Source organism: Oenanthe melanoleuca, chromosome 7 (genome assembly GCF_029582105.1).
Source record: "Oenanthe melanoleuca isolate GR-GAL-2019-014 chromosome 7, OMel1.0, whole genome shotgun sequence".
Classification (NCBI taxonomy): domain Eukaryota; kingdom Metazoa; phylum Chordata; class Aves; order Passeriformes; family Muscicapidae; genus Oenanthe; species Oenanthe melanoleuca.
The window spans coordinates 21,604,357-21,618,944 of record NC_079341.1 but is presented as its reverse complement, the minus strand read 5'-3'; the positions used below and the strand labels follow the sequence as shown (position 1 = coordinate 21,618,944).

Here is a 14,588-nt window from a genome sequence, read left to right as displayed (position 1 = left end):
ACAGGGAGGTGCCTGCAGGCACTCAGCCCAGCACAGCCCTGCAGCAATGCCCTTCTCGCCCCAACAGCTCACCTACCTGCCACAGCCATGGGGGAACTGCCGGGCCAGCATGCAGGGGGAGCAGCTGCTGCCTGGCTATGACACCTACAGCATCGCTGCCTGCCGCCTCCAGTGTGAGAAGGAGGCTGTGGTGCAGAGCTGCCACTGCCGCATGGTCCATATGCCAGGTGAGGGTGTTCATGATGGCATGAGGGACAACCCACTGCCCCAACAGTCTGCTGGGGTTGTCTCAACTCCCAGCAATCTGCACCCAAATATCACCTCTGCCCCAACACCCTGCACCCGAGGATTCCCCTGGCCCCATCCCTCTCCACCCAGGAACCACCCCAAACTCTCCACATGCTAGGTCAGCCTCAGCCCCTGTCCTACTCTCTTTACGCCACAGGTCAGCCCCTGTTTGCCTTGTACCTGGGCCACATCTGCCTCAACCAACCTGTAGCCAAGGGTCACTCATCCCCATTCTCTCCTCACCCTGCCCCACTATCTCCAGGGGAGTGAGTCAAGACTGGGGGGCAGAATCTGGCCAGTCTCCCCGCCTCCCAACCTTCTGCTTCTCCGCAGGCAATGAGTCCATCTGCTCCCCTAATGTGTACATCGAGTGTGCTGACCACACGCTGGGTAGGTGTGGCAGTGGGGTGGGCATCTAGGCGCTGGCTGAGTGCCCCAGGGAGGGGGCTGGAGATTGTGGCTGTGCCCATGGGTGTCTGCCCCCAGATGCAGCAGTGGAGGACAGCCAGGAGCGCTGCAGCTGCCCCACACCGTGCAACCTGACACGCTATGGCAAGGAGATCTCCATGGTCCGCATCCCCAACAAGGGCTCAGCGCGCTACCTCGCCCGCAAGTACAACAAGAATGAGACCTACATTCGGTGAGTTGCCAGCTCTGGGGTATTACAGGGGGTGGGCAGGGGGCTGGGGAACTAGGGAGTTTCCACTCCACTCCTGGCAGCAAGCAGAGAGAGGGTCCTGGCATATGTGGTCTCTGTGCAAGGGTGTTTTCACTAGAGCTTCTTTCCAACTTGTCCAATCTTCGCAGCCCTCCTGTCAGCACCTGCCCACCCCACTGTCTCTCCTGGCCTGGGACATGCCTTATCCATGCCCTCACTGCACCAGCCTGAGTAATTCACGAGGGCCATGGGAGTACCTGGGAGCACCTGGGAGCTGGAGGGCTGTGGGACACAGAAGGCTTGTGGGAAGTGGTGCAAGAAGGTCGATGACCAGCCCTCTTTGCTGAGCACAGTGGTGTCCCCACAGGGAGAACTTCCTGGTGCTGGACATCTTCTTTGAGGCGCTCAACTACGAAGCCATTGAGCAGAAGAAAGCCTATGACCTTGCTGGGCTTCTCGGTGACTCCCCTTCCCTTCCTGTGGAGCCCTAAGGCGCAGAGCTCTGGGTCCCAGCCCTGGGAACATGAGGGTCTGGTGGGGGAGGGATCACACAGAGCAGCAGCCAGCCACAGGCTGAAAGGGTGGAATGCTGCTGACTGTCCCCTATCCCGCATGTCTCCCATTCCCTCTGTCCTGCTGACCCTGCCCCCATGACTGCTCTGCCCCCACCATCTGGCAGCCCTGGCACTGCCCACAGCCCTGCTGGCCCACCCAGGCTTCCAGTGAGCTGCACAGCTTCTCCTGGTGACGCTCTTCCCCTTCTCCTCCTCAGGTGACATCGGGGGGCAGATGGGCCTGTTCATCGGTGCCAGCATCCTCACCATCTTGGAGATCCTGGACTACATCTATGAGGTGTGCTTAGCCTTCAGGGATGTGCCTTGGCAGTGGGTGCAGAGACAGGCTTTCTGGGGAGGGAATAAAATATGTGGCCACCCCAGAGGGCTATAATAGTCCTAAATTAGGGAACACTCAGAGGAAGGCAGTAGGAGGAGAATGGGTCCCCCAGCATTCCTCAGTAACCTGAGGACAGGGAGGATGGTGGGCCAAGGTGCTGTTCCCACTGTCCCTGGGTGAGAAGGGGAATAGGCAGCAGTCCTGTGTAGGCTGGGGTGTCCACAGGGTGCTACCTGTGTGCAGGTCTGGGTCTGACCCCCCATTTGCTCCCAGGTGATCCGAGATAAGGTGAGCCGGGTCCTGCGCCGCTCCAAGCCACCTCTGAAGAAGCCCTCGGGCAGCATTGCCACACTGGGATTGGAGGAGATGAAGGACCAGGTACTGCAGGGCTGGGCTGCCTGAAGGCTGCAGGAACAGGGCCTGGCCATGTGTCTGCCCTGACTCCAGGAGGAAGGGACACCATCCCAAGATCGAGGGTCTGTGTGGCTCCGCATTTGGTGCCTTCAGGTTGCAGAGTCAGGGCAGTCCCAGGGAGGCAGGGAGCTGGGGAGCTCCTGTGGACAGGCTGTGATGGGTGGGAGAACTAGGGAGGGGGCAGGGTGAATGGAGTCTGTGCCCACCCTATTGACTGCCATCCCCACAGAGCCCCTGTGAGACATTGGGTCGACACGTGGAGGGCGCCTACAACGCGAGCATCCTGCCCAACCACCACCACCGCCACCACTACCCTCACCAGGGAGTCTTCGAGGACTTCGCCTGCTAGGCAAGACTGGGACTGGGGGGCAGCCCCCTGCCACCCCCCTCCCCAGCGTTCTCATGGAGAGGGACCGCGGCACTGGGTGCGGTGGGCACAGGCACCTGCCTCCCCCACCCCAGTGCCAGGACCAGCCACACCGCTCGCCCCCAGTGATGCCACTGGAGCTGCCTCAGCACCGGCACTGGAGCAGCCCCCTGGCCCCTTTGCCTGTCCCCTCTGCTTGCCCCTAGCACGTGGGCTCAGCCCAGTTTCAAGCACACAGCATGGAGGGAGATGGGCATGCCAGGGGGGTTTGGGGGAGCAGCAGGTGTGGGCCAGAGAGGCCCTGGTGCTGCAGAGCATGAAGGCAGTAAGCCGAGGTTCCTGTGAGCCCCTCCAAGCCCTCCCCTGCTGAGCCCTCCTGGGTGGTAGTCTCTGCCCTGCATGGTTTTCCCATGAGAGAAAGAGACATGCCTGGAACAGCTTCCTTCTACCCGGGAACCACCTCCCTCTCTGCAGGGCAGGGTTGCAGGGCACCCCTCTGAGCAGCAAGGCCCCTGTGGCCAGCCCAGAGACATCCCAACTGCAGCCACACCTGCATGGCACCACCCTGACCCCTGGCACCACCACCACCACTGTGACACGCCCCTAAACATCTGCCCACCCTTGCCCAACCTCATGCAGTCTCTCAGGGCTGCAGCCCCTCCATCACTGTTCCCAGCCAGACCCCTGCACTGTGACTCCCCCTGCCACTCCAGTGTTGGCCCCAATAACCCCCAATCATTTCAGCACTGCAAACCTACTGCCTCCCCGTCTCCTGCCCCAATCTGTTGTGAACCCACCCTTTCCTTGCCCAGGTATTGCCCAGAGTGGCTCATCCCTTGGTGTAGCTGCCCAGCACAGCCCAGGCAGCATGGCAGGTCCTGCCCTCACTCCCCTGCCACCACTGCTCTTTTGCACCGTGCACGTAGCCCTTGCCATGCTCCCAGCCCCAGGTGCTGAGCACCCGCTGTGCCTCCCCAGACTGTACGTGGTTAGGAGGGTGCTCCGTGCCCAGCACTGCCCCAACAGCCACAGTCCAACCTGCTGGCCAGAGCCTTGGCCAAAACTGGCACCCACAGACGTCCTGCCTGCCCTGAGATGGCGGGACCACAGCAGGACACGTGGCAGGACCCGCAGCACTCCCCCTGTCCTGTTGTACATTGCCTCCACCCCCTCCACTGTAGCAGCAGACACCAGCGCAGGGCAAACTGCCCCAAAATATCTCAGGAGGGGGGGCGAGCTGGCAAAGCTCCCCTCAACACACACACTTGGCAGAGGGGGACCCCAGGGCAGGAATTTGGGACTTCTAGGGAAGTCTGGGTTGAGCCAGGCAGCCTCTGGCCCTGCTGGTTTGGTCCCCATCCCTGGTGCCCACAGATGGAACATGGCCATGCTGTGCTGTGCCCAAAGCCATAGATGCAGGAGGAGCCATCATCCTTGCAGCCCTCAAGGCCCCACACAGGGCACAGGGCACAGGGCAGGGACCAGGGCACCAGCAGCCCTGGCTCTGGGTATGCATGGTCCAACAGCTCCCCTGAAGTATGCACCCACGTGTAAGCATGTCCCCCGTGGGTGCAAGCACCCAGCTGCGTGGTGTTCCACGTCCCCTGCATGGGGGGATACACAGCGAGCCCCCTAGCAGGCCAGCCACACTGGTGCTCCCCAGGGAGCCCTCCAGGGCACCCCGTGCTGGCTCCCCATGGGGTTCCCATACACCAACCTGCAAGCAGGAGGGTTCCCAGAGGGTGCCATGAACGTGCCACAGCCATGCCAGCCAGCCTTACACCAAGGTCTCCTGCGGCAAGTGGGGGATCTCCTGCGGCAGGACGTGTCCCCTTCTGGCCAGCCAGAGCAGCAGGCCCTGAGCAGGGTGGGCATGGGCACCACGGTGGGAAGACCAGCATGACCCACTCTCGTGCTGGTGAATGTGAGAGATGTGTGTCACTGTTTTATAAATGTACAAATGCTCCCTTAATAAAGAGGCACAAGTAGGTCCACAGATGCCTGCAAGGTGTGATGGGGCAGAGATGGGTGAGACACCACCCTAGAGGAGGGGTGGTGGTGGGACCCGGGGAACATTTTACAGCCCTGCACTCGTGTATGAGGGCTGCAGTGTGAAACTGAAACAGAGGAGACAGAGAATGGGTGGAGGGGAAGGGGGGCCCTGCTGGGGCTTTCCCTGACAGAGGTGCTTGTCCAGTTCCTGCCTTCTCCAGAACTTTGACCATCTGCCCCAGCTACCCTGCAGCACAAAAGGGACACAGTAGGAAACAGAAGCTTGGTGAAGCCAACACCAGAGACCACCGGTTTCCCTCTAAACCAGTGAGGGCTGAAAAAGCCTGAGTTAACTGGGTGCAGCTGGGACACAGGACCACATACCACAGCTTACACCATGCCCTGTGAGAACAGAACTGAGCTTGGGTGCTAAAGGGAGAAGCAGGGAAATAGCTACATGCTCCACATCTTGTTATCATCAAGTAAGAGGGTTGGATCCCTTTGGGATGAGACTGTCGCTACCACCAGACTCTGACCCATCTGCCCCTCCAGGATGCCCCATCATTCCACACACACCAAGACAGTAACTGAGCCTCCTGCTCTACAGTGAAGACAAGTCACAGGAGCTGAACAAGGAGAACAAGATTGTCTGGTGAGCCAATGAGGTCCTCCTGGATGTCCTCCAGCTCCTCCAGCACCATGCACAGGAGTGAAGCAAGGCAGAAGGAAAGGCTGGGCTTCATGCATGGCCCATCCCAGCTTCTTTGCCAACAAAGCAACCTCAGGATCATTCCCAGGAGCCCTGTAGTGATGACCTAATGAAGATCTGACACGTATTTTTCTCTGCTGCTCTCAGCACTTCTATTCTTTAATTTGACAACTTTCAGGTGCTATCTGAAGTGACAGCTTCTGTAGGGTCTCCCACTTCTCCAAACAGGACAGGCAGATTACATGAACCCAAGCACCACCCCACACCTGTGACATGCCTCAAATGGCCCTGGGCTGAGGAGGGCCAGTGGGACAACCCAGGTTTTGCACCCCAGGGTCAACCACATACACCAGTGCTGTGGCTCCGCTGTGCCTGTTCAAGGGTCACCAGGGGCTTGGTCCTCCCCAGAGATGGAGATGCTGCCACCTGGGGCTCACCCAGCACAGTGCTGCTTGAAACACCTGTAATGAACCACATGAAAAAGCTGAGGCATAATTACAAGGCGATCCACTTCCCTGAAACAGGCCCTTAATTTTAATGAGCACAGTGCTCTGGACAAATGCCAAGTACCTGATCACAGCAGGACTGACTGTGCTGGTGACAGCTTCTGTCACGGTAGAGGTGACAACCCCAGAAGACACTGCAGGAGTGGCAGTAGGGACTAGGCACCAGGACAGAGCAGGCAGCAAGAATCTCTTCTGTCTTATGGGACAGGCATCTCCCCATGGCACTTTCCAACATGCCTCTACTGCCATGAACAGTTATTACAGCCGTTCTCATAGAAAAGCTGTATTTCATCCAGCTTGGGAGCAGAGGGTTTGGAAGTAAGCCCCAAAATGCAATGGGACATGTAGCCTCACTGCTGTCACCTCCTCCCCAAGCATCTCCTGCCCAGAGATGCCGATGGTGACAGGCAACACCTGGAGAAAGGAGTGACTCTCAGCATGTCTGTATGACGTGCAAATGCCAAGCTCACTGATTTGCTCTTTGATCATCTGCCTGTGACCCCCTTGCTGGAAAAATGGGCTGATGGTGCCAATCAGTCAGGCCAGGCAAGGGACACGCAGCACTCAGCCCCTTACTGTGGGCAAGGAGGCTGGAAAAACTAAGGAGGCAATTAGAAGTCCAAGCAAGCTGCCTGCCTCTTCCCTCAGTGCCAGAGCTTCAGGGTCTTGTATTCTGCCAGTGCTCAGGTGGTGTGGTGGTGTGGGCCCAGAGGGGACATCCCTGGGCATAGCCAGATATGCTGACACCCCATAGAAGGAAACCCCTGCAGGCAGGCACACACTGACTGCAGCTCTGCCTGCACCTACAGCTTTCCTTCTTCATTGAAATGCTCTGATTTCCCTGAGCTTGGTCAGAAAAAAGCCCTAACCAAAGCCCCTCACACCCTCCAGAGGGGCTAAGCAGTGTGTTGGACATCCAAGGCATTGGATGCAGGCACAGCTTGGCAGCTCCCTGTCTGCTCCCCCTCAAGCAGACCAGCTTCCTCTGCCTTCACTTAGAGACAGGAGGAAATGTTTGCTGGAGTTGGGTCCTGGGCTGTGGTCAGTAGAGCTGCTCCTGCAGGACAGGCACCACTGGCCCCTTCCCAAGGAAAGCACAGGGAAGGAAGGGCGTTGTATTTCCCCTTGCCCTCCAGCCCTCTCCAGGCATGGCTGCAATTCCCATGTCCTCCCAAAGGTCAGCCATCAAGCTGATTAATATTGCTGGGGCTGAAGTAGCTTTGCCACAGAGTTTAGCACAGCCTGAAGTGACCCAAGCAGGGTTAGAGAAGTAGGTTTTGCCTTCCCTGCTCACAGGCCCACTGTTATGTTTGCATACACAGGAAAACAAACCACAGTGGGGGGGAGAATAGCAGTAGTTTGGGTTTTCCCCACTTTGTGTCTCTTTTCTGGCCACAGTTCAGAAATGAGAGGAGGCAGGAGGGAGGACAGGTGCCCACCCAGGCCCAGTGTATTCAGACGTTCCCTCTTGTGCTTCAGAGTGCTCTGAACCACCCCTTCACTGTCATTTTTGAAAAACTTTCCAAGAGGAAATTGCTCTGTCTCTCTTGATTGCTGTGGTGAGCCAGTAACACTTAAAAAATTTCCTCAAGGGAAGCAGAAGTCTACAACCCAGGAGACAAGTTTTATCCTGCCTCATTTGTAAAATTGACCTTTCACTGCCCTGCTTCCTCAACTGGACAAGTGCAAAAATCCACACATTGTATGAAAGTACTGGTCAAGCCTGAAGAGGGATCACAGAATGTCTATTTTCTCAGCTGCCCACATCAGCACCCAGGGCTGCTCCTCCCACCCTTCAAAGGTGTCACTGTCCCTGCCTGCTCCTGCCAGCCCTATGAGGGCCCACAGAGTGCACCCGTGCCCATGTCCCTATTGTCACAAGTCTCTGCCACATCCCAGTGAGCACAGACAATGCTCACTTCACAGCCAGTGCTCACATTGCTCATGTCACCAACCCCCTTCCCAAAGTTTTGCACATCCTTCTTTGAGGTTTCATCATGTTTTGATGCCTGGCAAACATTAAAACAGCTTCAAACCCTGCCAGCTCCCTTTAAAAGGGAGCAGTAATGATGCTGGGAGTGCCACAAGCACTGTCACTTGCTCATGCATATGTCAGAGCAGGGAGACTCTGCTGGTATTGAGAGTGCAGAGCGTTAAGTATGCAAATATCTCTAACTCAGTCTGGGCAAACAGCAGTGAGGCAAGAGCAACTTTATCCAGACAGTCTCATGATAATTAAATGACAATTCTGAGTTTCTTTTCACAGCCAACTTGATTTGAAGCCGCTTTATTACCATTTGGATGCTCTTCTAATGCCTAATCACATCTTACTACTTGGTCTGCTTTTCAGAGGATAAATGTATCTGTAACACACCTGCATCTGCCTCACTCCCTTTGCCCCAGATTTCCACTTGAAGGGAATTAAGGATGTGCTCAGGGAAGATCAAAAATAGAAATACTCAGAACAAGCTAAGTAACTGTCTGAAATATAATGAAATTATATTTAAACATATACACTCCTACACCATGGATACAGAGACTGGAGCAGGAAGAGATGAATGAGGTATCCTTGGAAAAGGCATACCACACAGCCCAGGGGCTCTCCATGAGTTTTGCTGAGCACTAGAAGCCTTGATAAGTAATAGTGAGTAGGTTCAGTTAATTTTCTTGGGGGTGCTCTTTGATATATGTGTTTCATGAAGCAGTAAAACATGATGAGTAAAGGGCTGGAGGGAAAGGCACATGGAGTCATGAAAAACATGCCTGCAGCAAGCAGCATGGGCAAGGGACACAGTCCCCACACCTCAAAATGCATATAGGAGCTGCAGGTGATGAAACAGTCCAGGACAGGACCACAGTGCTCTACTCAACTAAGAACTGGAACACACAAGTGCTGAGAAGCCCTGACATGTAAAACAGCCCTAAAAAGAGAGAGAGCCATGCAGAGAGCAGATTCAGCACCAGTGATCCAAAACAGTGCTCAGATCCTGTTTCTGGGAGTTTCCTTCAGAGCTGATCCCAGATCCTGGAAGGCATGATTGCTCATTTGATCAACCAACCTCTGCTCTGACATGGGCCAAGAGTCCCCAGTTACTCACATACAGACCACAAAGGCTGTTACAGAGTCAGCAGAGGTGGGAGGACACGGAGCTGCACCAGCCCTTTACTGGTGCTTTTCCACTCATAGACAGGGCTGAGGACTGGCCAGTGGGACCACAAGTTTACAGCAACAGGAAAGACAGGGCAGTCAGCACGTTGCACTGGACTTCCCACATCAGGGGGCTCAGCATCCTGTCACACCACCAGTGATGGCAGCAGGTAGGGCAGGACAGCCCCAGAGGCCGTAAGCATCAGAGGAAGTGCAGGACTCCTGCAGGGGTTCAAGCAGGTATTTCCAAGTGCTTGGCACAGCACCTGCCAGCCTGTCCATAAGGCAAGTGGTCTCCCATAGCCTCCTTAAGAAGAAGCAGGCATCTTCCTGCTCAGGTAAAGGATGCTGCACGTGTTTGGGAAAAGAAGCATCTCTGTAAGGAATCTGTCCAGCCAGCTGCAGACAGAACTCATACAAGCAGCCAGCACCTACCACCACAAAGACTCCCAGGCGAACACTCATAATTTCCTCATAAGAAAATCAGCCAGACCCACCAGTACATCTCTCCATTTTATTAGTGTAAATGCACCCCATCCCTCCTCCTTTCCCCCCTATTAAATACAAACCAGGAGCAGAGAGCGGCTCCTCAGTCACTTTCTCCTTAGGAGATGCACAGCCAAGCCCTCTGCTATGCCCATCAGTGTCAGGCACAGTGTCCCTCGGCCCTGAGGGCAGCCCCACAGTGGGGAGGGATCCCACCTCTGTCAGGAGGCTCTCGTCTGAGGGCTGTGACCTCCGACGTCCTATCAATACTGCGAAGGCCGAAGCGGCCTGGGTCATGGTTCCCATGGGGAGCAGCTCACGGTACGTGAAATCAGCAGGATCCCCTCTGGCACCCCCGACACCCACTGGCCCCAGGGGCCCAAGTTCCTCACACCACAACCAGCCAGGAGCACTCCAGCTCATTGCCAAGCGGCAAAACCCCCAAACCAACATCCTTATTGCTCTTTTGGGATGGGATGTGCCCCATTCCACTGTCCAAGCTTGTGGCAGGCACAGGGACGTGTTCCCTGTACAACCAGGCCAATGCTCCAAAGGAGCAAGGGGCACAGTCCTGTCCCAGGACACTGGGGGAACTACGAGGGATTACTCCAAGCCCTGTGGCAGTCACGGCCCTGCAGAAGGGGAACTTTGGGCTCTACATTCCCCCAGTTAAGGGGGGACAGCAAGAGACAGGGCAGCTCATCTCCCCAGTGCTCAGCAGCAGGGCCAAGACAGAGGGATGGGGCCAGCAGCCACCAGCTCTGAATGAGGAGCCAGGCATTGCAACTTACAGATCAGATCAGACTCTGACTCCATCTTGCCTGGGGGTCTGCACAGCCATGGCTGCTTGAGAAAGACCCAGGCACCCTGGGCTGGCAGACCCCGGCCTGGGGAGCCCCAGTGGGGCAAGTCACGAGCTTGGACACCAGCAATCTCTGCAGCCACTGCAGAAGGAAGACAGATCTGGGCAGAAGAAGAAGTGGAGCGGGCAGGCAGGCATAACACGGCAGGGCCAGCCCCTCCACCATCCAGGGCTCAGGTGCTGTTGCCCTGCTCCTGCTCAAAAAGGACCATGGCCAGCTGGGAGCGAGAGCCGACGCCCTCCAGGCTGCTCTGCACACAGCGGTGGTAGATGTCCTCGCTGAGCCGCGGGTTGCAGGCCTGGTGCCGGTAGCGCTGCAGCAGGGCAGGCTCCACAGCCCGGAAGACGTGCAGGTTGGAGTACTTGATGAACATGTCGTAGATGTCCAGGGTCTCCAGGATGTCCTCATTCTCCTGCACGTCCCCTGCCATGCGGGTGCGTGCTGCCATGTAGTCGGCGTTGTAGAAGCAGGCTTCGTGGAAGACGTCACGGTCAAAGCGCCCCATGTCCCTCAGCAGGTCCAGCGTGGTGGGTGGCACCTGGTTGTGGTAAGCAATGGCTGGGTTGTAGCCCTGGAAGTGGATGGGGAAGAAAACCTGCCAGTTGTTTATGGTGTTCATCCGGCAGCGGTTAAGGAAGTCAACAGTGACCTCTGTCCCCACGCCAGCCACGAAGAAAAGCGTGTCCACAGGATGCTTCTTGGAGATAATGTCCATGACCTTGATTTGGGAGGGTGCATCTGTCTTAACGCTGATCCAGGGGATCTTTACGTCTGCGTACTTGCGCTCATACTCGGTGATCTGGGACTTCACAGAGGCAAAGATGTCATTCTGGGTGACCTGCTGGGCCTCAAAGGGGTCATAGATGAAGAGGAAGGTGAGCACTGCATTCTCACCGCTCTCAAAAGCCGCTGCTGCGTAAGCCTCCAGAAAGCGGGCAGCGTAGTCGCGGTCGTGGGCCGTCAGCGGCAGGATGACATTGATGCGACTGGCCTCTGTCACATAGGGCATGGGGATGATCTCCACCTCGCTGAGGGGCCGCACCAGGTGCACTCGCTTGGTGACGGAGCGGCTGTGCCCCTTCTGGGTGACCACCTCCACCTGAAGGTCCAGCGTGTACTCCATGCCGCGCATGGGGTCGAAGCGCCGGTAGCCGTTCACCAGCTGCTGCTTGCGCACGTGGAGCACCGGCTGGTACTTGCGGTTCAGCTCCTCCATGGCCGTGGCCACCACATCGGCCACGTCCGCCAGATCCGCACCATGCAGCTCACACTTGGGGGAGCCATCCACACAGGCATACACCTGCTCCTCTGTGAAGTAGTCCCAGCGCAGCACCTCAAAGCGGGTTTTAGGCTGGAACGGGGGCGGGATGCCAATGGGCCATGTGGCGACGTGGTCCCCATCCGCAGACAGGCTGCTGGCGTTCTGGATCTCCATCTGCAAGACAAGAGACGGAGGAGTGAGAGCCAAAGCAGGCACAAGCAGATCTTCCAGATCTGGCAGCACTCAAGCTGATTTCTGATACTGAGCTGGCTCAAAAAGCAGTGCCCTCAACCAGACCCCTGTCCAGGTATTCTCCTCCACCCTATCTGGCCTTTGTGACAGAACTCTGCGTTCTTCCAGTTTCATCACTCTGAACCACCACTGCATCTTCAGGACCCATCTAGGTCCAAAGCTGCTTTCCAGACAGCACCACTGCCTCTGTATCCACACGAGTTCAGCTGATCCTGTCCAACAGCAGGATCAGGGGAGAAACCCAGAGAAACCAGAAAGCACACAGGAATGACAAACAGAATCAAGACCCTCCCAGACAAGCCAGGTCTCACCTGGAGCTGCTGGATCTCCTGATAGGTTCTCTCAAGCTCCACCTGTGCAAAGTACTTGTGTAGCCGGTACATCTGGAGGGGATCCAGCACAGGGTGCACAGTGAAGGCGCTCTGGAAGCGGAGGTCGGTCTCCCGTTCGGGGTCTGCGTTCTTCCCCAGCTCAAAATAGTGGTAATGCAGACCCTGTGCCAGCCAGGAGAGATAGGTCACAGCCAGCCCCAACCTGTACTCCCACACCACCAGATGCCAGCATAGCAACCTCAAAGAATGTCAGGGTGCAACAGCAACCCTCTCCCAGGGTTGAGAGAGCCCACAGGGAAGAGGGAAAACACTGGGCCAGGATCCAGCCATCTCTTCTTCAGGACCTACCTCATGTTCCTCAGCACAGCTGACACCTGTGTAGTCAATGATGCAGCGGCCCAGCCACTCATCAGGCCGGGCACTGAGGATGTCATTGCGGCAGCTCTCCAGGTGCTGCTGCAGGAGCAGGAGGAGGCTGCGGGACAGCAAGTAGCCAAACCCTCCATAGCAATAACGTCCCTCAGTGTCCCCGCCGATGAACTCCTCAGGACGACCCAGGTAGAGGTGGGTGTCAATGCTGAGGTGGGCGACCAGGCGGCTGATGCGGTGCGCCTCCGTGTAGGTATCGTCCTGCACCAGGAAGAACCAGTCGAAATCGTTCACGTAGTGGTCCAGAAGGTACCGGATGGTCTGGTACATGTTCCAGATGGGCCGCTCGTCACTGTGCGTCACCACCGTCATGCCGTGGGGCACCTTGCGGCCCCGCGTGCCCGTGAAGTACACCAGGCGCTCCAGGCGGTGGGCCAGCGTGCGGTTCACAGCCACCCCCAGCGTGTTCAGCGTGCTCTTGGAGGTCAGCACGCCCACGAAGAGCCGCTGCCGCATCCCCAGCTCTGTGCTAATGTACCGGGTCCTGCAAGAAGAAAACAATGTAGGGCACTGCAACCCCCCCAGCCTGCACCCTCCCTGTTGTAACCAATGGCACTGACCTCAGTTCCTCTGCAGGAACTGCTCCCAGGCTTCAGCCACACACACAGGACATCACCCCAGAGTCAGCACCTGCCACTACACCTGTGTCACAGGCACTGCAGAGCACTTTGCTGAGGTCCCCTGTCAACTAGCGACTAAAGGGGATACTACCTTCCCATAAGCTGGCCAGTCCAGCTCAAAACAGATGCTCTTAAAAGGTTGAGCACAGCTAAAAGCAGGAAACAGGGCTGCACAATCCAGCTCTAGCAGGGACATGACCCACCAGACACCCCAACCAGGTCTGAAGTGGGAAGCATCTTGCTGCCACCCCTGCCAGCCATACTACCCTAAATCAGGCAGGCAGGAGAGCCTGTGCTGCCCCCCTAGGGAAGCCAGGCCCCACACAGGTTGCTGAAGCCAGCAAGGGGGCTGGTTGCATCCCGCTCCCCACCACGGCCCCCAGCTGTCGCACTCACAATGACTTTCAGGTTTAATTCTCCCAGTCTGGCGCAGGAGCAGGAAGCGACCCCCCCATCACGTCCCCCAACCGCTGCCTGGCACACAGTGGCCCCATTCAGCCCCCTTCATCCGCCCACCGCCTCGCCAGGACAAGGAGGCCCTTTCACTGCCTGCTCCCTGTCATCTAGGGGACGCTGGGATGGGGCTGCAGCCGACTCCGGAGGAGGCTGGCGTTCGCAGCGCTGGGTGGGGACGTGCCACCACGGGAGGAGTCCCAGCTCAGACACGAGGGGACCGTCGCAGGGTGCCCAGCAGCACGTGCTGCAGCAGGCAGCCTCCCACAGCGGGCATCGGCACGGGCAGGCGGCTCCTCGCTGCGGGCTGGGGGTACGGTGAAGTCGGGCACGGGGGAGGAAAGGAGGCAGCTGGGAAAGGCACTCTCAGTGAGAAAAACCCATCTGCAGCCCTAGGTGGCTGAAAGGAGGGCAAAGCCCGCCCTTTAAAGTCCCCCAGCCCCAGCAAGGCAAGTCCCTGAAGCTCGCCCGCAGCCACCCCCAGACAAATCCCGGTGAGCGGCGGCCCGAGTGCCCCAGCCCGGCCCGGCCCCCCCGCACCTGACGGCCTTCTTGGCGGCCCTGCCGGGGCTGGGTGGGCGGTAGGGCACGACGCGGGGCTCCCAGTTGTCAGCGCCCAGCGCGGCGGGCACGGCGTTGGGCCTGCGCGCCGCGTTGCCGTTGGCGGGGCCGGGGGGCGGCGCGGGGCCGCCGTCGGGGTGCGGGCGGGTGGCGGGGCGCGGCGGCGGCCCGCAGGGCTCCTCCACCCAGGTGACGCTGAGCAGGCTGAGGGTGAAGCCCAGCGAGACGCCGATGGCCACGGGCCCGGCGGGCCGCAGCACCGACAACACCAGCGACAGCCGCATGGCCGGGACGGGACCGCGACCGGGGCCGGCTGCCGCTGCCGCTGGCGGCGCCGCCGTCCGACGTGTCACCC

The 14,588-nt window shown here is 58.1% G+C and overlaps 2 protein-coding genes across 2 annotated transcripts in view; one reads left to right on the top strand and one right to left on the bottom strand.

The window, feature by feature from the left end:
• The window catches only part of ASIC4 (acid sensing ion channel subunit family member 4), a 28,764-nt gene extending 24,148 nt beyond the window's left edge, over positions 1-4,616 (top strand). The window contains exons 4-10 of the mRNA XM_056496654.1: positions 68-227; positions 622-678; positions 775-928; positions 1,314-1,405; positions 1,719-1,798; positions 2,114-2,218; positions 2,484-4,616. Of these exons, the coding sequence (XP_056352629.1) occupies positions 68-227; positions 622-678; positions 775-928; positions 1,314-1,405; positions 1,719-1,798; positions 2,114-2,218; positions 2,484-2,603 (768 nt within the window). The 3' untranslated portion in view covers positions 2,604-4,616. The remainder of the gene's footprint in view (positions 1-67; positions 228-621; positions 679-774; positions 929-1,313; positions 1,406-1,718; positions 1,799-2,113; positions 2,219-2,483) is intronic.
• A 4,860-nt stretch (positions 4,617-9,476) lies between these two features.
• On the bottom strand, positions 9,477-14,588 carry CHPF (chondroitin polymerizing factor). The gene is made up of 4 exons (XM_056496653.1): positions 14,213-14,588; positions 12,519-13,083; positions 12,150-12,332; positions 9,477-11,760 (listed from the first exon to the last, which is right to left on the bottom strand). Exons 1-4 carry the CDS (start codon positions 14,515-14,517, stop codon positions 10,498-10,500), a joined length of 2,316 nt encoding a protein of 771 aa, XP_056352628.1. The 5' UTR covers positions 14,518-14,588; the 3' UTR covers positions 9,477-10,497.

Bases quoted from the DNA above. Each gene is read 5' to 3' on its own strand.
- CHPF (XM_056496653.1), bottom strand. From the start codon at position 14,517: ATGCGGCTGTCGCTGGTGTTGTCGGTGCTGCGGCCCGCCGGGCCCGTG. The intron at 12,333-12,518 runs GTAGGTCCTGAA...TGGCTGGCACAG, and splicing joins GCTGTGCTGAGGAACATGAG to GGTCTGCATTACCACTATTT. The intron at 11,761-12,149 runs GTGAGACCTGGC...CTTGTCTTGCAG, and splicing joins AGGAGATCCAGCAGCTCCAG to ATGGAGATCCAGAACGCCAG.